Genomic DNA, 25294 nt, shown 5'->3' on the forward strand with positions numbered 1-25294 from the left:
CAGTCACATCAGAACAAGACAGCTGAAACAAAGTACTCCATTTTGATTCAAATCCTTCTGAAACTGTGCTATCAAATGTCACTGGATGTACCCTTGTGAAATGTAATGATTTTGATGAAACAGCATTTTTCTGACAGGAAACGGTTCCACCTAAGCTTTTTGACCATCTTCAGTTACCATTTATTTGTACAGTGCCTAGCACAGCAGGGCTTCAATCTCACTGGACACCTCTAGGCCCAACTACAATGTAAATAATGATCCCTGCCCCAGACAACTTATATGCTAAAGACAAGGCAAACAGGTAAATGAGACAAGTGGGCTGAGGTGGAGGCCAGGGGAGATGGAGTTACAGAAAGAATAGGCTGTATGCTACCCTTAGCCAAATCAGGAGTAGTGATCACAACCCAGTCCCTGCCTCAGTTTTCTCTGTCCTACAGGAAGAGGAGCATTTTGAATTGCACACATCTATTTTCCTCACTGATGCTGCAGCACTGTAGTCAATGGGATGAGATTCAAAAATAAAGAGGCTTAGATCCTTTTCCCAGTACTGTATGTTTTAAATGTCCTCAGTCATTAAATATACACTCTTCATACTGGTACATCCTGCTTGTGACACTTTCCTAACACTCTTGACTGGACACTTTCAAAAGGTGGATCTATGAATCCACACTCCTATAAGAACAACTTAAGGCAGGTCTATACTTAGAGTGACGTGTAGAGTACAGCTACTCCACAGCCAGCTAGCCCTGGTATAAATAGCAGTATAGCTGATGAGGCATGGCTTAGGCAAATAAAGAAGCAAGCCAGAGCCCTACATGCCTCTCTACACACCCAAGCAGTGCACGGTCCCCCATTCTGGAGCCCCTCTCTCTGCGCCAAAGACTCTAGCAGCAGGGAAAGGCTCTGGTAGCAGGAAAAGTGACTTCATATTTGAACTGATAATGAAATATAATTTCTCACCACAAGAATCAATTTATTTGAACTATGCAAATCATTTTCAGCAGAAACAAATAAGTGAATGACCATCTCACATGTCAACACTAAATCACTTGAACACCATTAGAAGCAAATTGCTCAGAAATCAGAAGTACAGTTCTATTTTTCAAGTGCTACTGAAGTATGTTGTATCCAGGTGGCAAAACAACCTAGGTTTGTAACTTTCAGTTCTCCTATGGTACAGGATAAGTCAGAACTTACTTAACAGAACAATGAAAGCAGTCTGAATATCCTATTAAAATAATACGAATCTAGGAAACTACTTATCTCATAGGTGCTTCAGCTTTTTTTTTATAAACCTATAATAATTTGTTTGAAACTTTCACTATAAAGACTGTTAAATGTCTGTGTGCTGGTGCTAAAACAGTCTGGAATAAAATTATCACTCTGTCACCACCAAGAGAAAAATATCACATTTGGTTTATTATTTTACAAAACAACCAGCATGAACAACAGGTATGCTGTGCAAATATAAAGAACACTTAAAAGAATGGACCCACAAAATCAGAATTAAAATGGAGTAGGACTAGGTTACCTAAATAAATTCTTATGCCTCAAGGGGAAACTCTAACAAGTGTTAAGTACAGTTACCAAAGGCCCAATTCTGAGCAGCAATAGTAACCACACCTCACACCCTGCTGTACACGCAAATCCTATTGAAATTGAAGAGAAGTTCCAGGGGTGCAGCACCTATCAGGCATGGGTCCTTAATTTTTAGAGAGGGTTTGAAGAGCATCGTATCCAACCAAGCTTACTAAAAAAAACCCAATGTTTCACATAACTAGGCCTTAGGTCAAGAACAGGTGAAATAAAAGCATTGTTTCTACCCAAGAAAAATGATTAAGTGCCATCGCTGGACACTTGCTTTTGACAGATAAGGACAAAAATAGTTATGGGAACAAAAAGGGGATGTCAATACACAGCACATTTTAGACAGGTGAGGCAGGCTTTTTAAAGATTGTAGCTGAAATTTTGCAAGTGTCCCAACATGAATTGGGAACATTCTTGTTTCTTTTCCAGCCACTGTACTTCAGAGTTTGTAGAAACTAACTTTAAAAAGGGAGCATTTTGTTCTCTGTGCTTGGGCAAGCTGGCAGGCCCTCTCCCACTGGGAAAGGAGTCATGAACAGTTTTTTTGTGTTCCAGTACTGAAGATAACCAGGTCATTAACAGTTTCCACTGAGCGACTTGAGAAACAGTTCCATTGACAAGTAGAGTCTTTTATAAATACTCCATCTAAGGTGCAATAAACTCAACACACTGTAGAAAGTGGAGGGAATGGGTTCTGCTTACTGACCACAAGCTTCTGATGTTGATGAGATATATATCCTTTAATATGACCCTGACAGAATTAAAAAGAAAGATGTTTTAGTATTGGAAATTGGCAATACATTTTTGCTACCTTCAGTCTTGATCAAGCAAAACATGTGCGTGTGTGTGCACATGCGCACATGCCCTTAACTTTCAATTCATGAATAGTCCCACTGACTTAAAATAATAAAAATATATCTATTTACATTAAGTCAATCACACACTTAAGTTCAGGGGGAGGAATAACTCAGTGGTTTGATCATTGACTTACTAAACCCAGGGTTGAGAGTTCAATCCTGGAAGGGGCCACTTAGGGATCTGGGGCAAAAATCGGTACTTGGTCCTGCTAGTGAAGGCAGGTGGCTGGACTCAATGACCTTTCAGGGTCCCTTCCAGTTCTATGATTTATAATATTTATATATATAAAAAGAGATACCTATCTCATACACACACAAATAAGTACTCTGCTACATAGGGACCTTAAACATGCCCATGAACTTTGAATTTGCTGTTACTGACAAGCCTTCCTAGTAGTTGCCAATTTACATTTTGAGATCTGTCTCTACAAGAAAAAGGACTATAAATTTCCAATCTAGTCTTGGATTACCCAATTTTAAGACCAAAGTTTTAAAAACTTTTAAACATAGAGCTTAATTAACTCATCTTTGTTCATGTGCACTAGACCCTTACAAGAGTCCAGTAAACTAAATTTGTCTCTCTCCTGTTTTAACATCTTTTCCCGATTGTTCAGCTTGTGAACTTTTATGAGTACCTCTAGTTTTAGGATGTCAAATCAGGAATCCCATGTCCAAGTGAACTCAAATTTAGTATAAATTCAGCCCTAGTCATAATTTACCAATTTTGTAACTGTGTTCATAGATTTTAGCAAAAGGGCAAAGATTGGCTTTATAATAGAAACTCAGTTGCAGTCCTTATTGTTTTGAAAATAAAAGGCAAGAATCAGAGCATGAGAATCTTCACTGTAGTTAGATACATGAGAGGAACAAATGAATGCAAGTATAATGCAGTACTGTATACCTCCTATTATTACCCTTCTGTAATTGACCTTCCTGTTGTGTGTAGTCATTTCTACCAACTACAGTTGCTAGGACAAGCTAATGAATGGTGAACACATACCATGTATATAAGATTAGCCAAAATACATTGGACTTCATCAATATCAACATCTTCCACCTGCATGAATTTCAGGGCAACCAGAAAGGCATCTAGAGATAGCTGATGGGTTTTAAGTAGCAAATATCTGAAAGATCCAAACAAATACATTTCAGTTATTTCAGCACAATTACCTCAAAATTCTGCTTCTCTGAGCAAAAGGGCCCTTCTACCATAATTTACTTTGCTTAAACTCTAGCCTCTAAGGGACAGATAGGGAACTAAGGACCCTGGATGTTTTAAATTCAATTCTGTGGTGAAACCAAATGAAGATCTCCCTTCCACAAAATAGGATTTCTACTCTGCTTACACTTTCTTAAACAGGTTCCTGTAGGTGATGATTTTCAGCTTCTCGAGGATCAGGAAGATACCACAACGAATGAAGAAGGTCTCATGTTTTGTCAGAGCATCATTCAATAGCAGAAGATTTCCTTCACTAAAATGACAGTGAATATGGAAGTATCATGAGATGGTATGATGAAATATCTAACTCAATAGGTTTTTATAGTATGTGAAAAATACTTTTCACTTAATATTATTTTGAACAAAAATACATGATCCAATAAATACACTGTACCTCACAGCCTTAGTTACTTCAGCAAACTGCATAAGCTCATACTTTTTCAAAAGCTGAATTGTTGGCATATGGCCCTGAAAAGCAAGCATAATTAAAAATTTTCAGGATAAGTTTAAATATATTTCCAAATCAATCATCTATAAAAACAAAAACACAAATACAAATATTTATCTACTTTACTTTTTCAGAAAAAAAGGAGGTGAATTAAGGTATTTTTAGGCCCCCAATACACTACATCACTTATGCCAACAAACATTTGTCTGGTGTAGTTACAGGAGTGTGGGTTTTAAAAACTCTAAATATATGGTAGTGTGATCAATTATAAAACTCGTATTACAGAGTAGGTCATGCTTCACATAATCTAGACTGTTACAAATTTTATACTTGTGTTGCACTCCACTCTGCAAACAGAAAACTGTTTTAGAACACACCACTAATCATGACAGGTGTGTGTCAGAACAGTTAAGATTATTGATTGTCTAACCAGACATATTTTCCTTAATTTCTCCTGCTGGATTTTTAATGTCCTTTCTTTAATAATAATAATAAAAAAGTTAGTCTGAAGAGATAAAACTCATTCTCATTGTATCCTTTGAACCACATACAGTACCAGGAAGGAATTTCTGTTTTTTTTAATTTACACAGCAGAGATTAGATTGTGCATCAACCCAGTCAGCACTGAAACATAGCTACCTGGCTGCTATGCCAGTGGTAGCCCCTTTACTTGTTGGAGAATCAGGTGAGATGCGAAGCAGAACTCTGTGTTCTATGTTTCCAGCTAACTCTCAGAGAACAAACAGCCACTTGTGCTATTTTAGTAGATGTTTACATAAATTTGGAAGCTTATAATCTTGCTAAGTTGGGCTTTCTATATTGCAAAACTGCTTTAGAAGAGAGAAGACAGATTTGGTTATCAAAAGCCTTGCATTTTTGTTTAAAAGAGCTCCAAGACTAGGGAAAAAAAAAAAGGAGTAAATTCATCAAACATCAGGATTGAAGTTCTCTACCTGATAATTCCTCTAGCACCCAGCTTCAGTGGGTACAGACACACCAGGTAAGGGAGGGAGATGAAGGAAAGAATCCTTCCTCTTCAGGCTGTGGACCTGCTCAAGTAGACTATGGAGGCCTTTACATACACACTTCCTCTCGTGGGATGAGAAAATAGAAGGATCTGCACTGACGGACCTGTACCCACTCTTTGGGGGAAGGGATAGCTCAGTGGTTTGAGCATTGGCCTGCTAAACCCAGGGTTGCGAGGTCAGTCCTTGAGGGGGCCATTTCGTCTGGGGATTGGTCCTGCTTTGAGCAGGGGGTTGGACTAGATGACCTCCTGAGGTCCCTTCCAACCCTAATATTCTATGATTCTCTTCCTCCCCGCCACACACACACTTACACAGGGGACTGTTATGGAGCTACAATACTACATTCCTCTTATACACTGAAATGGCACCATTTAAAATGCTATGGGTGCCTTTGTTGATATGAAGCTAAGAACAGAATTTGGAATTAGGGGGTGTGTGGGGAATAATGCTTATTATTTATGGAGGTAATTTACAAGTTCAAAAAAAATTTTTTAGGGTTGTAATCTCCCCCCACACACACCCTTTTTCCTGCAGTTACAAAAATTACAATTCACCAGTTTCAAGTAAGTGCTTGACAAACCATACTCCTTGGCCTTGACCATACAAGGTTTGCATGAGCTGACTCCTGTGTCTGGATAGGGCTCCAGACAGCTCCTAAATAAAAATCAGGACACGTCATGCCATAATGTGTGTCAGCTTGGTCATTTGTCCCACAGAGACTGATTTGGAAGTACAGAGCTAAACCACTTACCAATAACATTTTTACTGGCAAAAGGTAAATCAAAATCATCCTTTTGTTTTTCTGACTTGAACGGTGACAATGCTCAAAGGCGAATGACAGATACTCTTCAGCTGTAGACACAAAAAGAGCATCAGCACTGCTGTTGGTAACAGAGACCAACAGAAAAAATGAGTTAAACATACAAATAGTCAAACAATAATATGTTTAATTGAGCCTGTCAAAACATTTTCGCCCATATTTACAATAACCTAGAAGTATTCACACAGGAACTAAGTCAATCTAAATTGCACACTAACTAAAAGGGTAATATAAACATAAATGCCTTAAGAATTGCTGTATTTACTGAAGATAGTTTTTACGCTAATGCCGTTTCCTTTTTAAAAGATATGCTGACACTACATTTCAGATGGAGCAGTTGCACAAATCAAACTACATTATGAAAAGAATTCCAACTCAATATAGCAAGGTTATTGTGTTACTGTTATAGGAGAGGGAAAATTTCAAGATGTTTACATTTCTACATGCTATGACATTTTCCAAAATTGTGTGTTAGGGCTCTACTTCAGGGGAGTCAGATGGCATATAATGCGTAAACATACACCCAAGTTGTGCAGTGACTATGAAAGACTGATGAGCAAAGGACTGGAAATGTCCTGACTTGCAAAGGGCTATATTGTGCAACCTTACTCATGGGGCACTCAAGCAAGTAGCCCCCGCACTCACCAACATGAGTGAAGGCTGCACAGTCTAGCCCTAAAGCAGTGGTTCTCAAGCAGTGGTATGTGTCCCCCGTGGGGTACTCAGAGGTCTTCCAAGAGGTACATCAACTTATCTAGATATTTACCTAGTTTTACAACATGCTACATAAAAAGCACTAGCAAAGTCAGTAGAAACTAAAATTTTATATGACTTGTTTATACTGCTCTGTATACTGAAATGCAAGTACAATATTTACATTCAAATTGATTTATTTTATAATAATATGGTAAAAATAAAAGCAAGCATTTTTTCAGTAATAGTGTGTGGAGACATTTTTATGTCTGATTTTGTAAGCAAGTAGTTTTTAAGTGAGGTGAAACTTGGGAGTACGCAAGACAAATCAGACTCTTGAAAGGGGGACAGTAGTCTGGTAAGGTTGAGAGCCATTACCCTGAAGTATCATATATTATTATTACTGAGAAAGGTTAAATAAAGTTACAATGTATCTTCAAAATCAATGCACCAAGAAGCTAAATTGTTTGGTACAATTTGTTGAAAATCTGCTGCACAAGCGACATCCAAAAGGGCAAGAAAGCTGTAAACAGCTCTCATATACATAAATCACAAGGTATCTTGCTGGACACTCACCCAGAAAACACATTTTAGTAACGTGTGCACCAAATGTATAAAATGTACGCTAAAGAAGAGTTCAGAGATGTAAATAGTTCAAGACTGACTACATGTTGCAATTAGAATTGTAATGTAATGCACACTCTAATCTGGTTGAGCCTGCAGCAAATCCCTCTGGATCTTGTCTTTGCACTGACCGAAAGAAAGTCACGCTTCACAACAACTGTACTTTCCACAACAGGTTTTGAGTCACACACATAAAACACATTAGCTGGTGTTCACTCCTGGCAGGGAGAATATAAATCTGTTCTACTGGCATATAGTACCTTGCTTAAAATCACTGTCAAACATCGCCTTGCGTCCAACGTAGTATTTGAATGTAACTCTCTGTGCCATGCTGTAGTCATCTTTCAGATTTGAGCTGTCAATAGCTCTAATTAATGGTTTACACAGATGAAGTTTGTTAATCTGAGAAGAAAGTCACATGATTGAAAGGTATATCAATGTGGAACGATGTGAAACGAAACGTGAGTTAGAACATGAAATACAAAGAAAACAAACTTAGTAGGCTTGGATCATACCTTAAAATAGATTTTAAACAGCTGATTCACCAGAAACAACATGCCCCACTTTTTGGAGTCATCAATGCCAGCTCGACTGTTACAAAAGATAAAACATTAGAAATGAATGTGTTAGGAAAATACATATTTTGCTTTTAGAATGAATTCCCTTCACATGCCTTTTATCTATATTTTTAAAACAAATGGTCTTACATTAATATCAAATAAAAACAAGCCAAAAATTCCTTGTAAATTTTAGACCATACAATCTTCATCAAAACAAAGCGTCCAATCCCATTTCCATTCTATAATCCTTGTTAATTTTAAGATTGCTCAACTGTGTTCCCCCGTCAATGCAATCACTTCAAATCAAGAAAGTCGCTTGGTAAGACAACAAGGGTATCCACCCCAATCTCATGTCACCTGTCTCACCATTCACACACTTCCAATATATATAGCCACCAACAATGTACACGTCCACCTCCTCAGAATTTCACTCAATGCACAACCTTAACTCCAATCACAGCAAGATGAAAGATATCTTAGAGAGAGACATGATTTTACTCTGCAATTCTACATAGTGTTTATTTATTTTTAAAATACTCAGACTGGAGTTAAGTTTGTATATTTGGATGAGATTTTGAAGAACATGATGTGTGCATCTGAGTGGTTGCACACTAGAACTGAAAGGGAGCTTGTTGTACAGGAGAGAAATCTAAGTGTGCTTTGGTATTATATCTGGGAGGTCTGAAGAGTAATTTTAGACTTTTCTGTGCTAATGCTACTTAGCTGGAGACTTCCTTGTTTTCTAGTGATTGTGTTGATAGGAAATATTTGAGTGATCTTAAGTTTTTTATTTAGGAGTTTCCCTGGATTTTAAGCTAATGACAGAAGTTTAAATAACTTTAGTGTGTAAAGTCTGGAGGAGGACAGCCTTGTTATGATCTATTTCACCGACATTTACAATGGGAAATTATGGAATCCTTTTGCCTCAGTATGGTTGGAATATTTCCTTTCCATGTTTCATTTTGACTTTTATATTAGGTTATAATATAAAAAATAGAAACATTTCAAGAAGATCGAATTGGAATATTTTGGAATATTTCGGTGCGCGAAAAATTCCGAGATTTCTACATCGTGTTCCTGTTGTGTCTGTGCTCTCAAAACACAGTATTAATAATTCACAGAGACAGAAAAAGGCCAGAAGGGACCACTGTGATCATACAATCTGACTTCCTGTACAACTAGGCTTGGAAGGATTCAATTTTTACTGGTAACTGTATCTATTGGTTTCCGGGAAGTGGGCGGGCTTGCTAAAGGCTACAAAACATACTGTAATAGAGATAGACTGAGTTCACTACAGTGGAATTCCCCTCCTGTGGCCTTCTGCACACCTGTATGTAGCATGCGCCTGAGAGAGTGAAGACGACTTTTCTCCATGCTGAGAACATTAAAAATCTTAAGAATGGAAGACTGAAGTAAAATTCCCTCTCTCCCAGTGCCACTGTGATGGCACGTACAAACTCCACACTGGAATAGGACAAAAAGTTAATTGTTTGCTTTGGGAGACCAGGATGTAAATTATTCTCTTCTGCAACACCTGCTAAGAATATCATGCCTAAAGAGAAGCCTCTCTAGCTGTAGCTGATATTCAGGAGAGAACACAGCACAAAGGGAAGGAGGCAGACAACAAAAGTGACTGCCTTGACCCAGATATGGTCTTGGTTAGCGGAGAGAATTACTGTATAGGACCAGACTTCAAAGAGAAACTGCTGAGCTTCAGTTCATCTGCAAATTTGACACCATCAGCTCAGGATTGAACAAAGACTGTGAATGGCTTGCCAACTACAGAACCAGTTTCTCCTCTCTTGGTTTTCACACCTCAACTGCTAGAACAGGGCCTCATCCTCCCTGATTGAACTGACCTCGTTATCTCTAGCTTGCTTGCTAGCACATATATACCTGCCCCTGGAAATTTCCACTACATGCATCTGAGGAAGTGGGTATTCACCCACGAAAGCTCATGCTCCAAAACGTCTGTTAATCTATAAGGTGCCACAGGATTCTTTGCTGCTTTTACAAATCCAGACTGACATGGCTACCCCTCTGATACTGTATACACTCATTCATAAGCCAAATTTTTTTAGTTAAAGAGGGAAGCACCAGAGAAGGTGGTCGGCTTATGAACGGGTATAGAGAGGGAGAGGTGGGACACAGTCCCTCCCTGCAACAGAGGGAGAAAGGAGAGGCAGCACAGCCAGAAGGGAAGAGGCGGGACCAGAGTCTCTCTGCTTCTAGCCACACTGCTCTCCCCCCAGCCTCTGAAGCGGCTGTAGCCACACCACCAAAGCATGCTGTGGCCGTGCCACCCAGCCCAACCTGTTGGAACATGCTGTGGCTGCGCAGCTCGGTCTGGCCCACCAAAGCAGGCTGCGGCTGCGCTGCCCAGTCTGCCGGAGCAGCTCCAGCTGGATCAAAGGCATCCTCCCTTGGCCCTCCTCAGATAAGGTGGGAAGGGATGGGATGTGGAGAGTGTGGAGGTCCCAGGCTAGGGGTGGGGTCATGTGGGGTTGGTCAAGGGGTTACTCCCCTGACTCCTATCTTCTCCTCACCACCAAATTTCCCAATCAGTGCTGCCCCGGCCCATCAGGGTAAGCAGCTGGCGCGCCGAGACACTTTGTTTATTTAGGTTTACCTTCATGCCTGTGGACGCTCGAGGTAAACAAACCATCTCGGCCTACCAGTGGCTTATCCTGATGGCCTTGGAGCTAAAGTTTGCTGACCCCTGAATTATAGGGTCAGCTTATGAATGGGTTATACAAATTTTCCATTTTTACTTATCCCGCTTGCGGGGATTGGCTTATAAACGAACCAGCTTATGATAGAGTATATACAGTAATTCTTATGCTTCACAAATGGGTAAAGTTATTTAAATTTCTTAATGATTCAACACCAGATTGAGAAAGCATCTTTCACTCACGTGTCACTAGCACAAACACGAAAACAGCTCATCAGCAATTCTGCTGCTTTTTCCAACATGTCACCAACTTTGCTTTTCCCTTTTTTCACCAGCTGTTGATCGGCCTAGCATGCAAGGTGAGAGAGACATCATGTATTCCTACGTCCAGGCTCATTTTTTAAAAGCAGCAAGTAGGCTAGTTCTTTAAACACAGTATCCTGTAAAGTAAAGAGGTAAGTTCCTTACACCTGTCACCCCAACATACTGTAAGTATTAAAATATCTCTTGGGAGGTTCTGAACACCCTGCACTCATTAACCTCAGGCTGGCACTTCATGGACAGGAGGCAGGGAGGACTCAGATCAGCCCAAATGCGGGGAGCCAAGGGGTGGCCTCCAGCAGCCCTGTGCACAGGGAGGCTGGGGGACCTCAGGGAGGGCTTGGGCCATCCCACAGTTGTGCCGTTTTCCTGCTGGGAAAATATGGTCACCCTAAGTATTGCCAACCACAAGCCTTCAAAAAATCATGACTCAAGCTACCCCCACTCCCCAAAAATAAAAGTTAGTTAAAAAATACATTTGGGTTCTTTTAATTTGCCTTCTGCTGTATGAGCCTTTAGGGTTCACTTTTTCAAGCTCTCTCTGCAACTATGAAGGCCAACAATTTTTCTTGAAAATGAAAGCTGAAATTTCAGGCATTCACAGGACTCTAGGTGTTGGGACTTAATGATAAACACCAAATATTGCTAAGCTCATAATAAAATCATGAGCTGGCAACATAACACGTAAGACTGGAGAGATCTGACAGGTAGATTAGCTAATGTACAACTTTATCTCTGAGTATGGATAAAGACAGACAAACCAATGGCCTTAATATGAACTGGAATTTGCCTTGTGAACTAAGTGTTTTAATTTTGACTTGTTTACATTCTCCTCACTTTTAACTACCTTAAAAAATGCAAACAAGCCAAAAAAAATGGAGATTCATCGTTATTAAAGCTATATCTATTCAAATGCCCAGTCAGCTCTCATATAACACCAATCCAATCAGTGTACACACTTCCCCAGTCTGATAAACCAAGAACTCCCATACAGACCTTCCAATTCAGGTGGGCACAAATACATAAGCGGCCTTATGAAGGTTGGATCTTGAACAAGGAGTAATGGTTTCAAGCTGCAGTGGGGGAGCTTTAGGTTAGATATCAGAAAAAACTTTCATTAGGAAGGTGGTGAAGCACTGGAATGGGTTACCTAGGGCGGTGGTGGAACCTCCTTCTTTAGAGGTTTTTATGGTCAGGCTTGACAAAGCCCTGGTTGGGATGATTTAGTTGGGGATTGGTCCTGTTTTGAGCAGGGGAGTGGACTAAATGACCTCCTGAGGTCCCTTTCAACCCTGACATTCAATAATCCTCAGGCTGGATGTGATCATAAAATGTAGGATCTACTTACTACCCTGTTCAGACCATTTCCTACTGCAGGCAGAAATAAAGTTTTTCCCCATTGCAACATAAACTACCACTATGGTCCACCATGGAGAGTTTTTAAACCCAATCTATTTCAAAAAAAGTTTCTTGGAGAAAATTCTATCCAATCATGAAGCCAGGGAGTAAAAGCATTACTGAGGCAATTAAGGCATGTCCCACAGAGCTTTTCTGAACCATAAAACCTGGACTGACATCAGAGACACTTCTATGTTTTCAGCACCTCCCAGGATCTGGGCCAAAAATAAGAGGTAGCTAGAATAAGCAACTTATATTATTGCAAGTGTAATATGAACTTAGTAATGGGTGAAATTGAGTATATATAATTTTTTTAACTGCAATTAATTCATGCTATTAATTCAAAAAATTAATCGTGATTAATCAAAGTTTTAAATCGCACTGTTAAACAATAGAATATCAATTGAAATTAAATATTTTTAAATATTTTCCTAGATTTTCAAACATATTGATTTCAATTATAACACAGAATACAAAGTGTACAGTGCTCACTTTATATTTTTATTACAAATATTTGCACTGTAAAAATGATAAAAGAAACAGTATTTTTCAATTCATCACATACAAGTACTGTAGTGTAATCTGTATGGTGACAGTGCAACTTGCATATCAAAAAAAATCTATATTTGTAACTGCACTCAAAAACAAAACAACGTAAAAAACTTTAGAGCCTACAAGTCCACTCAGGCCTATTACTTGTTCAGCCAATTGCTAAGACAAACGTCCTCTTGAAAATGGTTGAAGCATGAAAGGGACATATGATTCTTTAGTACATCTGGCACAAATATCATGAGATGCCAGCTACAACAGTGCCATGCGAACACCTGTTATCACTTTCAGGTGACATTGTAAAGAAGAAGCAGGAAGCATTATCTCCTGCAAATGTAAACAAACTTGTTTGTCTGAGCGATTGGCTGAACAAGTAATAGGACTGAGTGGACGTGTAGGCGCTAAAGTTTTATGTCGTTTTATTTTTGAATGCAGGTGTTTTTGGTACATAATTCTACATTTTACTCCTGGTGGAGTTCTGCGCCACTGCATAATTTTGCAGAAATCAGTGTTGTCCATGCAGAATTTCCTCTCCCCCCCCCCCCCCCCCCCGGCAAAAGGGCTGCAAACAGAAGACATTGCCAGGGGAGGGAACTGGAGGGTTCCCAGCATATCTTGAAGGAGATGGTAGAGCACAGGAAACTCTGTGCAAGCCCAGGACCCAGCACCACACTGTTTCTGCTTCTATATCCCTGGACTCTAGGAGGACGGGGGTTGTGAGTGTCTGGGCCAGAGAAGCCCCTGCAACTGGGCTCTGGGGGGAAGGGAGTGTAAGTGTCTGGGCTGGGGGGTAGGGGGACAATGCCTGGGCTCTGGGGGGAGGAGCTGGTGTGAGTGTCTGGCCCCCCAGCTGGGCTACTGGGGGAGGGGGCAGAGAAACAGGAACTGGGTTGTCATAGGGGTTTCTTTAACTTTCTACTCCTGGAAGAATTTTGTGTGTGTTTGTATTGTTAGACATACTTGCTAACAGGTATTTTGAAATAAAATTAATCAAAATAATTAAAAAAACTGGCATGATTATATAGTGTGATTTTGACAAATAAAAATTGCAGATTTTCAAAATATTATGCCCAGAATTTTTTCGAGCAAAATTTCCCCCTGGAGTAACATCTGTAAGTTCAATTTTATGATAAGAGATTACACTACAGTATTTGTATTAAGTGAATTGAAAAATACTTTTTTACAGTGCAAATGTTTGTAATCAAAAATAAATACAGTAAGCACTGTACACTTTGTATTCTGTGTTGTAATTGAAATCAATATATTTGAAAATGTAGAAAACATCCAAAAATATTCAAATAAATGGTATTCTATTATTGTTTAACAGTGCGATTAATTGAAATTAATTTTTTTAATCACTTGACAACCCTAATTATTTTATAACACCTCCTTACATAAAAGGGAGACCACAGATAAGATTAAGCAAAGGCTGAAAGTTTAAGACACTTCACAGTTAAATAAATTCCTTATTGACAGAGTACATGAAATCGTTAAACTGCAAGTTTCCTGTCTACTTACATTATTAGCAAAAATTCGAAGGTCAAGTGCTACAGCATACATAATAGGCAAAGCCCTACAAAAGCAAAAAAATATATATTTATCATGCATGAGCAACTAAATCCATACTGCAGGTTAAGCCATACAAGTTATTTTTTAATCCATATGGAGGTAAGTGTTCCTCATGGGTATACAATTTCCTACATATCCAGTTTTCCTTTCCTTAAATCTTACAAAATCACGTTTTATAGGAAAATGTTTTTAAAAGGTCAGTGTTTCACACATCATTACTTGCAGTAAATGAATAATGCATTTAATTACCCTCCAGGTGACAAACTGTCAAGCAGAACATCATCCTGCAATCAATGCTTTACTTAAAGGGAAACAAAGTTAAGTTTGCTAAACAATTTGAATAGAGAAATGAACAGATTTTAGGCTTGAGTCCCTTATACAAATTCAAAAGGGCAGAGTGACATAACAGTTTTAATTAGTAAATAACTGGTGTACATAACTGAAACAAATCATTATAGATAAATGAAAGTTATTTTTATAGTGGTATCTTAATTGAACTATGGTTGCATTTTGGGATGAAAGGTAGCATTAACAATCATCTAGATCTATTCACCTTCCTAGTTACTAACATTACATTTATAAAATACTTACCAGTTTTCTTCTTTATGTGCTTGAAATGCTCGCAGGAATGATGTGTTATATTTAGGAGAACACAACACACAATTTACAAAGTGACCTGTGAAGTAAAATGGGATAGGTGCCACAGGCTACATGGTATGCCCTATTCCTGAGTGTAGAAGACTGCAAAAAAGGCAACAGATCAGGAACTGGAGTGTAGGAGCACAAAAGAGATGAGTCCAGCTCTATTGCATGCTACCTCCTTTATCCTGACTGAGGAAGCGCAGTGCCTTGCACATGGGAGTGGGAGAGGCTCAAGGAAGGGAACAGGATAGTGGCTCTTTACAATATCATCTTCCCCTCTACATTATGTGGGGGACTCCAAGAGACTAATTCTCTAGCTTGGGGGCAACTGGTACTTTTTTTTGACCCCTGTGGAGAGGAGAAGTGGGAAATTTTATTTGGGTTTCATTCATTACAAGTCTAAAGAGCTTTTATATATATAAAAAATACAAGTACACACACACACACTCACTCACTCTGAAATCAAATCACATTTATATTTTGTAATTCCATCACATTTTAAAGAATTTCCCCCTCCTCAAACATTAAGTTATCCCAGATAGTTCATTTAAGAACTCTCAAATGAACTGATGGAAAAGGATATTGTACTATAACTGTTTGGCATTTGTAAGCTTCAATAAAGTCATGGTTTCCAACAGCATAAGTACATCTGTCAAAAGAAAAAAGCATTAAGGAGGACACTGAAGAGTGTTTTATATTTAAAGGGTAGCTTAATATAGTAGTCTCCTTCTCTATAGCTAGCTATAAAGCTTTGCAGTTTATTTTAGTCATAGGCTTATTACAAGTATTCTTAAACAGCAACAAATATTGGAATTGAATATTAAGTGACTTATACAGCAATAGATCTGAACATATCAGTTTTAAATGACCTCTCTACAACTGTCATTCAATATAACCTAGGCCATGTCTACATCTACAATTTTGCAGCGCTGGTTGTTACAGCTGTATTAGTACAGCTGTATAGGGCCAGCGCTGCAGAGTGGCCACACTTACAGCAACCAGCGCTGCAAGTGGTGTTAGATGTGGCCACACTGCAGCGCTGTTGGGCGGCTTCAAGGGGGGTTCGGGGAACGCGAGAGCAAACCGGGAAAGGAGACCAGCTTCGCCGCGGTTTGCTCTCGCGTTCCCCGAACCACCCTGCAAACCGCAGGGAAGGAGACCTGCTTGCTCGGGAGTTCGGGGAACGAGAGAGCAAACCGGGAAAGGAGACCAGCTTCGCCGCGGTTTGCTCTCGCGTTCCCCGAACCACCCTGCAAACAGTAGGGAAGGAGACCTGCTTGTTCGGGGAACGCGACAGCAAACCGGGGAAGGAGACCAGCTTCGCCGCGGTTTGCTCTCGCGTTCCCCGAACCACCCTGCAAACCGCAGGGAAGGAGACCTGCTTGTTCGGGGAACGCGAGAGCAAGCTGGGGAAGGAGACCAGCTTGATTACCAGAGGCTTCCTCAGGTATGCTGGGATACCTGCTTATTCCACGGAGGTCAAGAAAAGCGCTGTTAAGTGTCTATACTTGATTACCAGCGCTGGATCACCAGCGCTGGATCCTCTACACCCGAGACAAAACGGGAGTACGGCCAGCGCTGCAAACAGGGAGTTGCAGCGCTGGTGGTGCCCTGCAGATGTGTACACCTCCTAAGTTGCAGCGCTGTAACTCCCTCACCAGCGCTGCAACTTTCTGATGTAGACAAGCCCCTAGATAGATACATTTGCAAGCTTCTTGAAATTAGAGAAAATTAAAGACAGTGTTGACTTGCCCTCTATTTAATTTTTAAAAGCAGTAAAGAAATGCTTTGGATACTAAAGATGCATGAGAGAGCTTTGCCAGTTTTCACAGGTTTACAATCACTTTTTCCTATTTGAGAAATTTCTCTTTCCCCTGTTTGTTCACTTTTGTGTCTATTGCTATTCTATTAAAAGCAAACACACTTTTGCAGTGCCTGGAAAAGGGCATGCATTATCAATAAGATACATGAAGTACTACCAAAATCCCTTCCTCTTTCTACCTGGATAGAACAAAATTCAAACTCTCATTCTGAATCCATCTTTACCTTAAGTGAGCAGCAAACATTTCATCGTATGGTGGCTCCAGAACTTGTTGACATTTGTCTTCTGGAGATGGAAGCTAATTATACAACAAATCAATGGAAAATTAAATGCATAAAATTCCACAAAAATATGCATTTTTTGTCAAGCATACAAGCCTTAGCTATATATTAGAACATAAACAGTCATACTCATTGTAGAGGAAAAGTGGAAAATTAAGGAGAACCAATGTTAAGGAAATGGGAGGGAATGGAAAGAACATGCTGTGGTGCAAGATAAAGAGATAAACAAAGGAAAGAGAGAGTAACCAAACCAGAAAGGCAGCTGCTCTGGCTTGTTAAACAACAATTTTTTCAATAAAAGGAGACAGATGACAGAGCAAAAAGATACAGGACAGACAAAAAGGGAAGGGAAAAGAACAAGAGACATTTAGATTAGTGACAAGGATAGAGGTCGCTTCTCAGATACTACAGTGAAGTATAAAAACCTGAACAGAATAGAATTTCCACGTTTCATTGTATTTCTCTGGACAGCATCCTACAATTGTGTTGTGGCGGGAAAGAGGAGAGATGCATGCTAATAGCAATAGTCGCTAATGGGATTCATGTCATATTGCTGCTTCAGTTGACCTTGGGTTAAGCGCACAGTTTTTAAAAATTGCACATAACACCATTAAGTCTTATAGAAGTTTAAAAGACGTTTTAAACCAACTGAAGGAATTTTATAATGTGTCATTCTCTGTTGAAGTCTATATCTTATTTAAACATCCCATAGATAAAATATAACTTGATTAAACTCTAATCTTTTGAAGAGGTATTTTCTACAGAACTGTTGCTCGTTTTACATTTTATAGGATTTTTTTTCCCTTCTATAAGAGCAGTGGCAGAAAATTGGTTTTTCCCCTAACTAGGCTCTCCTTTCTGGAGCAAGAGAGTCTGGGTTTTTGTTTTGTGGGGGATTTTTTGCCTACATACTCGTTATGCACACTATTCTTCTCTGTGTCAATTTCTTCAGAACTACCTGAATATTTCCATCTAAACCCACAGAAATTTCATGCAAATGAGCAAATTCCTGGACCCTTTCAGAGCCTCTCTGAAACTAATAGAGGTCTGCCTGTGCACCTCACCTTTCAGCACAGGTTCGGACTTTTGGTTTTGCTGGTGGGTGCCTCATCCTGGCCCCATCCCCACTCCACCTCTTCCTGCCCCTGCTCTGCCTCCTTCCAGTAGATCCACTCCCCTGAGCACCTCCCACTTACTCTTTTCTGCCCCCATTTTCCTTAAGGGCGAGGTATGCGTGTTGGGGGGGGGGGCTCAGCTTCCCTCCCCTAACTGGCAATTTTCAGCATATTTATACACTTTTCATATTCTAGTTATTGATTACATTAAGATACCAATGATAGTCATTTTTTAAATAGTAATGAACTATATAATTACATTATCATGAATTACAGTATATTAAAATCATTACACTCAGCGACGAGCTGTCTTCACTAACATCCCAGTTTATAGACACTACGTTCGCTCTGTGCTTCACACCTGCTTAAGGCCAGTTTGGGAGCTGAGGGCCACTGATGGCTGCGGGAAGAAGGCATATTGGAGGGACAAGCAGTGGGGAGTCTTTCCCCTTTCCCTTCCTCTTTCTTCTCTCCTTTCCTATTACTCTCCCTGCACTTCTCCCTCTCTCGTTTCTTCTCTAAGTCCTTGCTCCCCTTCCTGATGTTCCCCCTTCTTGCTTCCCACCCATGTCCCTTTTCCTATCTCTCTCTCTGCTCCCAACCTCCTGGTGGCTCTGTCTAGTGCCTGCCCTACCCATGCACTAAAAGCAGCAGAGGAGGTTTCCCCTCCTTGGGGTAAGAAGGTTGCCTAATGGTTAAAGCACAGGCCTGGGACTCAGGAGTTCTGGGTTTGGTTCTCTCCTCTGCCACAAACTCCCTGCTTAGCCTTGGGAAAGTCACTTCACCTCTGTGGGCCCTAATCCCACCTGCCAAATGGGGCTAATACTGACCCTGCCTCCTAGAGTAATTCCATTCATGGCTGTGTGATGATGGGGCAAAATAGAGATACCAAGGTGAGTAGATTTTCTCCACAACTTGACAGTGAGAGCCAGCTTCACACAGGGCAACTGGGAGAGAGAGGGCCTCAGGCCAACCCCACACCTCAGCCCTGCAGCTTCTGTCACTAGGGTAGCTGGGGTTCCCGAGCTGGGGGCTTCAGCACCGCATCTTCTGCTGGGGTCCAGGGCTTCTCCGCCCTCCCATCCCTTCCCAGCACAGCTTCTGCCAGGGTTGGGGAGGTGGGGCTTTTTCCCCTTCCCCGCACAGCTCCTGCCATGGCTGGGGGGGGAGGGAGGTTTCTCTGCCCTCTCCTACCCAGTGTGGCTCCTGCCAAGGTCAGGGGGGCTTTTCCCCCCTCCCCCACACAGCATGGCTCCTGTCGGGGTCTGAGTCCCCACCTTCCCCCCTGGGGCAGTTCCTGCCGGGGTCCAGGGCTTTTCTCCCCTTAATCTGCCACTGCACCCATCAGCCCTAGCCTAGCGGGGCTCCCTTGGGTCACCTAATGCCTGCTGTGGCCAGAGTCGAGTCTGGCGGGACGGGAGAAACCATACAGGTGGATACCATGGCCACCAGCCAAAGAGGTGTGTGCGGGGTGACCCCAGGTGAGCAGGGCCTGGCTGCACTGCTGCTGATAGTCTGGCCACCACCCCTAACCCTAAGGCTTTTTTTTGGGGGGGGGAGGGGGACGGGGGCAGATGAAGCTCACTCAGCCCCTGCTGAGTGCGAAACAGCTGATCTGAGCCTGCCTGCCAAACAGCTGATTGCAGCTGCGCCCAGGCAGCCCATAACAAACAGCTCATCTGCAGAGGCACCCCCACAACAGCTGATACCTGGCCACCAACAACTGGTCATCCCAGTGGGTGGTGAGCACCCTGTATTTTTTTTCCATGGGTGCTCCAGCCCTGGAGCTCCCATGGAGTTGGCACCTGTGCCTTGCAGAATTGAGGTCTTGGTTTGTTAGTGCAACTAATTCTTGTACCTGTAGCCTGGGGTTTGCAACATGAGGATGCTTAAATGACACCAATTCTGCACAAAACAGTCCATCTCTGGAATCAATGGCTTCTAGAACCTACACAAAAAAATTAAAGAAAAAATTACACACATTAAGGAACAAGATCTAAAGCCTTAGCTATGTAACACATATTGCCACATAGCTAATAAAAATCATCCTCTTGTGATGACATCTGCATTCTTGTCGATGACTCTGCATATGTTATTCCCAAGAAATTTTAGTTTGGAATACACACATTAAAATTCAACAGGAAAAAGCCAGACACCTTTATTTTCCCTTAGTTGTATGAAGTGTCTCAGATCAGTGACCTCACAAGGCAATTATATGGGTCCACAGTCTTTCATTGGCAGCAGTTATACAGAATTTTGAAACTAAAGACAGACTTCAATGAAGAAAAAGTACACTTTCTGTCATAAATCAAGTTTTGAATATTTTACACTGGAGTTGCCGAAAGGAAGGATAGTTTGGATTTCATTAATAAGGATTCTTAATTGTATTTCACATAAATATTAGTATTTAACAACACAGCCTAATCATAAAAAGACTAATCCTTCCTTCCCTACTCAGAAAAGTCTTCCCCTTTAATTCAGGGGGAAGTTTTTCTGAAGTAGGAACTACAGTACTGGACCCAGAGCATCTTTGTGAACTCACTTAAGTCAGAGTTTTGGGTGTGGATCGGATACAGGATTGGGCACGTGGCATTATTCTTGTCTACACTATTCAATGAAATGTTTTCCCACTTCTAAATCAGAAGCAGAAACCAAATTAGTACTAAGGTCATTTAAGAATTTCAGTAAAGAAATACAGCATTACTAAACAGTTAAGTATAGTCCGCATACAATCAATGAGTTTAGTTCCATGTTGACTTTATCTTCAGAGTATGCTTTTTAAAAAAAAAAAGACATTTGATGCAAAATTCTCAATAAACAGAAAAATCTGAAAATATGAATAGAATTTGGACAAGATAGCATAACTTTGTTATTGCAGTTAAGAAGCCTGACGACAGAGTTAGAAATTTAAGGTTCAAGAATGTCCTATCATGATCAAATATACTGCAATGCAAGGATTATTTAAAGGGACATGATCAAGTTAAAAATCACACAATGTTTTGCCTCACATTTCTATGAATGACATTTTAAATGATAACAGATTAAATACTTCCTTTTTACAATATTACTTCATGCATTTGACAAAAATGTAGTAAACAGTCATTTCACTGATTATTATATTAAATTTCCTACAGTTTCCATGGGTCTATCACTCAACAACAGATAGGAGAAAAACCTTTTCTAAAGATATAAAAACATAACTGATAAGCCACAGAAATTGGGAAAAGGGTTTGAGCAGCTAATATTTAACTTTTGGCTCCTTTTGTGGAACTAACCAAGTATGACATGTCTCATTAAGGTGCTTAAAAAAGAGTGTGTATTACATTTGACAAGGAAGGAACCTTTATAGCAAGTATATTTGGGCCTCAATCCTACAATTGCATCCATTAATGCAGGTCCCAGCATCTGTGCAAAGCCTCACTGGGTATATTTACACTGCAGCTGGGAGCAAATCTCCCAGCTGGGGTAGACAGATTCATGCAAGCACAGCTTGAAGTAACATATTAAAAATAGCAGTATGGAAGTTGTGGGTGCAGCAGAAAATTGGGCTAGCCTTCCCATCTCAGACGCAGGTGCGCGGGTGGGCTTGAGAGCCTAGACTACCCTCTGTGCTGGACCATCCACATTGGTGTTTTTAAGGTGCTAGCTTGAACTGAGCTAGTGCATGTGTCTACTTGGTCTGGGAGGCTCACTCTCAGCTGCAGTATAGACATGCCCACTTCCTAAAGATGCCAGAGCCCACACTGACAGATCCTATCACACGACTGGAGGCTACATATTTCTATAGGCCCTGCATTTTTAAGTGCCATATGAATGTTACTTTGTTTTCCTAACAGCCTTAGGAGAAGCTTCCCTAATTATCGCCTCCCATACTCTCAGTTGCCTTTTCTTGAACAGGGTAACTTATCTGTAGTATGGAGAAAAAACAAGCAAGGGTGGTGGCAAATAAAACCCACTCACCTGCTGCAAATACTGGTTGATGGTGATGTGCGCCATGGACAGACCTGCGGGCCAGGCAAGTGCTGGAGATCAAGCGCAGGGCGTGTCCTGTGCGGCCAAGGAAACAGAACTGTCACCGCGATACGCAGTGAGCACAACAGTTTTAAACCCACCCGCGTTTCCACCTCCCCGCGGGGCCAGCGAGGGGCTTCCACCAGTTCAGCCCGGAGCAGCCCCCGCAGACCAACCCCCCATGAGCGGAGCCGGACGCGGGCGGCACCAGGCACAGGAATCGCAACCGGGGGTGGGGGGGGGGCAGGACACGCTTCACTCTCCTCCCCTGGGGCTCCCGCGCACCCACTCACCAGGCTCGCAGCGCCGCCGCCGCCTCACTCCATCCCACCACGTGGGCGGGGCAAACGCTCGGCACTTCCGTCTCGAACACGGCGCGCCAGTCCTGCGTGAGTCACGTGACGCAGGCCGAACAAGCCGCTCACGTGATGACCCCTCGTCGCGCCCCCTTGGGTCAAAGCGGAGTTGTTGTTACTGTTCGTCTTGCAGAGTGGGGCGGGCGCGCGGAGCCTGATTCTTCTCTCGCGGAGAGGGCGGGGCTGTGAGAGGAGCGTTCCGCCTGCTGCGGGGTAGCCCGGCCGCAGTCACTGCCGTGTGTGCCTGAGCTTGTGTCCGGGCGCTGCTCCCGCACGCTGCTGGGAGGGCACGTCTCTGAGGTGCCTGTAGCTGCAGCGAGCCGGGAGGGCAGTTGGCGCCAGGCTCTGGTTGTCTTCCTCTCATGTTATCATCTGTATATCAGGAATGGCAATATACAGAAACCTGTAGGAGAGCACTTCAGCCTCCCTGGCCACACTATAGCAGACCTCAAGGTGGTCATCCTGCAGCAAAAAAATTCAGGACCAGACTTCAAAGAGAAACTGCTGAGCTTCAGTTCATCTGCAAATTTGACACCATTAGCTCAGGATTAAACAAAGACTGTGAATGGCTTGCCAACTACAAAACCAGTTTCTCCTCCCTTGGTTTACACACCTTAACTGCTAGAACAGGGCCTCATCCTCCCTGATTGAACTACCTCATTATCTCTAGCTTGCCTGCATATATATACCTGCCCCTGGAAATTTCCACTACATGCATCTGACGAAGTAGGTATTCACCTACGAAAGCTCATGCTCCGAAACCTCTGTTAGTCTATAAGGTGCCACAGGATTCTTTGCTGAGTTAAGACAGTGGCTATCAACCTTTCCAGACTACAGTACCCCTTTCAGGAGTTTGATTTGTCTTGTGTATGCCTAAGTTTCACCTCACTTAGAAACTACTTGCTTATAAAATCAGACAAAAATACAAAAGTGTCATAACACACTATTACTGAAAGATTGCTTACTTTCTCATTATTGTTGGTGTCACTAAGCATAACCCTACGTAACTCGGGAGGGTGGAAGGCCACAAGAGTATGGAGCCTTCCTGGTTTTAGGCCTCAGCAGACAAGAGTCCCTCCATTTTTGAACTTTAATCGACCTAAAAGGCCAGGTGTAACAGCCGTTATCAGTTGCAACAGTTCTAACTGGTCTAAAGCAGAAATAATGAGGCCTGTGCACCTTTAACAGAAGGACAAGATAACTTGCAGAAGGAAAACTTACTAACGAGCTGCCGCGGCCAAGATTACTTAATGCACCTGCGCTTACGTAATTGCTACAGGGGGAGGAAGGAGGAGGAGGGAGGGGAAACGGGGGATTGCTAGTCAGTGAGAAAAGTTCTCATGGATATAAAGGAACAGACTGCTTGTTTTAGGTGTGCTTGATCTGAGTCAATCTCCCTGCACTGCTTTGAGATCTCAAATAAACTTGGTTTGCTTCTCCACCCTGGTGTGTTTATTGGTGCGGCACACCAGGCGACGGACCCCCCCGCTGTTGCTTGGCCTCAGGCAGTTATCTGCCAGCAACAGTTCTTGGCGCCCAACGTGGGGCGTTGAGGCTAAAATTAGCCTTGCCTGGATCCCTTCTGGTGGTCGACGGATTGCAGCGACGACCGACGCCCAGCGCACACCGGTGACTTCACCGGGGGCCTCAGCGGAGATGCAGTTCGACTGACCCCAGACGGCACAACGGTGCAACGCGCTCGAGTAGTGGAGAAGCAGTTGAGGGCGACGGTGAGGAACCGGTCCCTTGGATAAGGTAGGAACAGTCCAGTGGTCTGGATTTTTGCCTGTTATGACCTGGGGACGCCCAGTGTCACCCTAGGATATGGGGCAGGGACAGAGTACAGGCAGGGCACGGTGTACACCCTTAGAATGCATTCTAGCGAATTGGGAAGTGCTTGGATCAGATCCACTAACTAAAAGTAAACTAAAAAGTTCTGTATAGTAAACTGGCCTCAATATCAACTAGAGGACCAGAAAGGTGGCCACCGGAAGAATCACTTAATTATAACATGATCCTCCAATTACTCCTGTTTTGTCAGTAAATGGGTAGCTTCTAAGCTGTTTGTATGGAGAGCTCTTGTAAAAATACCTCACTGTAGCTCCAGTTCTTCCCTCTGTCTGGCAGAGTGCAAGGATCCAAAAGCAGGTTAGGGATAGTGCAGGAACAAAGGAGGGACCTGCCTAGAAAGGGGAGACCCTATGTCCTAGTGCACTCTCTCCCTGTTGTAGCTAAAAAGCAAGATCAGATTCAGAATGGTACTGGGGGCCAGTGTGAGTGACTGTTACCGGAAGACGCCCAGAATACCCTGTGAAGCAAAAGCTCGTGACCAGGACTACTCTAACACAAGCCCAGTAACTAGTGGATCTTTAGAAGGTCCAACCCATGGTGGGCTGACTTGGCCTGGCATCGTCCGGTCAGGAAGCTGCCTGGGTCTAGGAGTGTGTGTACCCATCTTCCCTTCCCCTTTCCTTTCCGTGTGGGCTACTGACAGTCTGATCATCTCACTGGATGCAATCAGAGTAAGCGGCGCCGTCTCCCAGAGACTAGCCGACACTCTTTGCTGAAGGAAGGTGTAGAAGGGTCGTGGCCATCCTCGTTAGCCTCTCCTGTGTGAGTACCCTGTAGGGAAAAATCCTTAGTTTATGAGCCGCTAGCGCGGACAGGGCACCCTCCCTGTGTGTGTAAGTGGAAAATGGGTGGGGAGGGCAGTCTAAACATTC

The 25294-nt window shown here is 42.2% G+C and overlaps 1 protein-coding gene across 2 annotated transcripts; it reads right to left on the minus strand.

Moving 5' to 3' along the window:
* Window positions 1-1398: 1398 nt before the first annotated feature.
* PCID2 (PCI domain containing 2) lies at window positions 1399-22945 on the minus strand. Of its 2 annotated transcripts, none has more exons than XM_030568936.1 (15): window positions 22509-22945; window positions 22165-22251; window positions 20063-20152; window positions 17033-17106; window positions 15570-15635; window positions 14936-14977; window positions 14294-14348; window positions 10751-10854; window positions 7792-7867; window positions 7537-7678; window positions 5891-5991; window positions 4058-4131; window positions 3791-3916; window positions 3445-3568; window positions 1399-2338 (listed from the first exon to the last, which is right to left on the minus strand). In XM_030568936.1, the coding sequence occupies exons 2-15, from the start codon at window positions 22198-22200 to the stop codon at window positions 2249-2251; spliced, it is 1200 nt and encodes a 399-aa protein (XP_030424796.1). In that variant the 5' UTR covers window positions 22201-22251; window positions 22509-22945; the 3' UTR covers window positions 1399-2248. The 2 variants fall into 2 exon arrangements, with proteins under 2 accessions (XP_030424796.1, XP_030424804.1); XM_030568944.1 differs by lacking the exon at window positions 22509-22945 and adding an exon at window positions 22392-22500.
* Window positions 22946-25294: the final 2349 nt, after the last annotated feature.

Source organism: Gopherus evgoodei, chromosome 1, assembly GCF_007399415.2.
Source record: "Gopherus evgoodei ecotype Sinaloan lineage chromosome 1, rGopEvg1_v1.p, whole genome shotgun sequence".
NCBI classification, from domain to species: domain Eukaryota; kingdom Metazoa; phylum Chordata; order Testudines; family Testudinidae; genus Gopherus; species Gopherus evgoodei.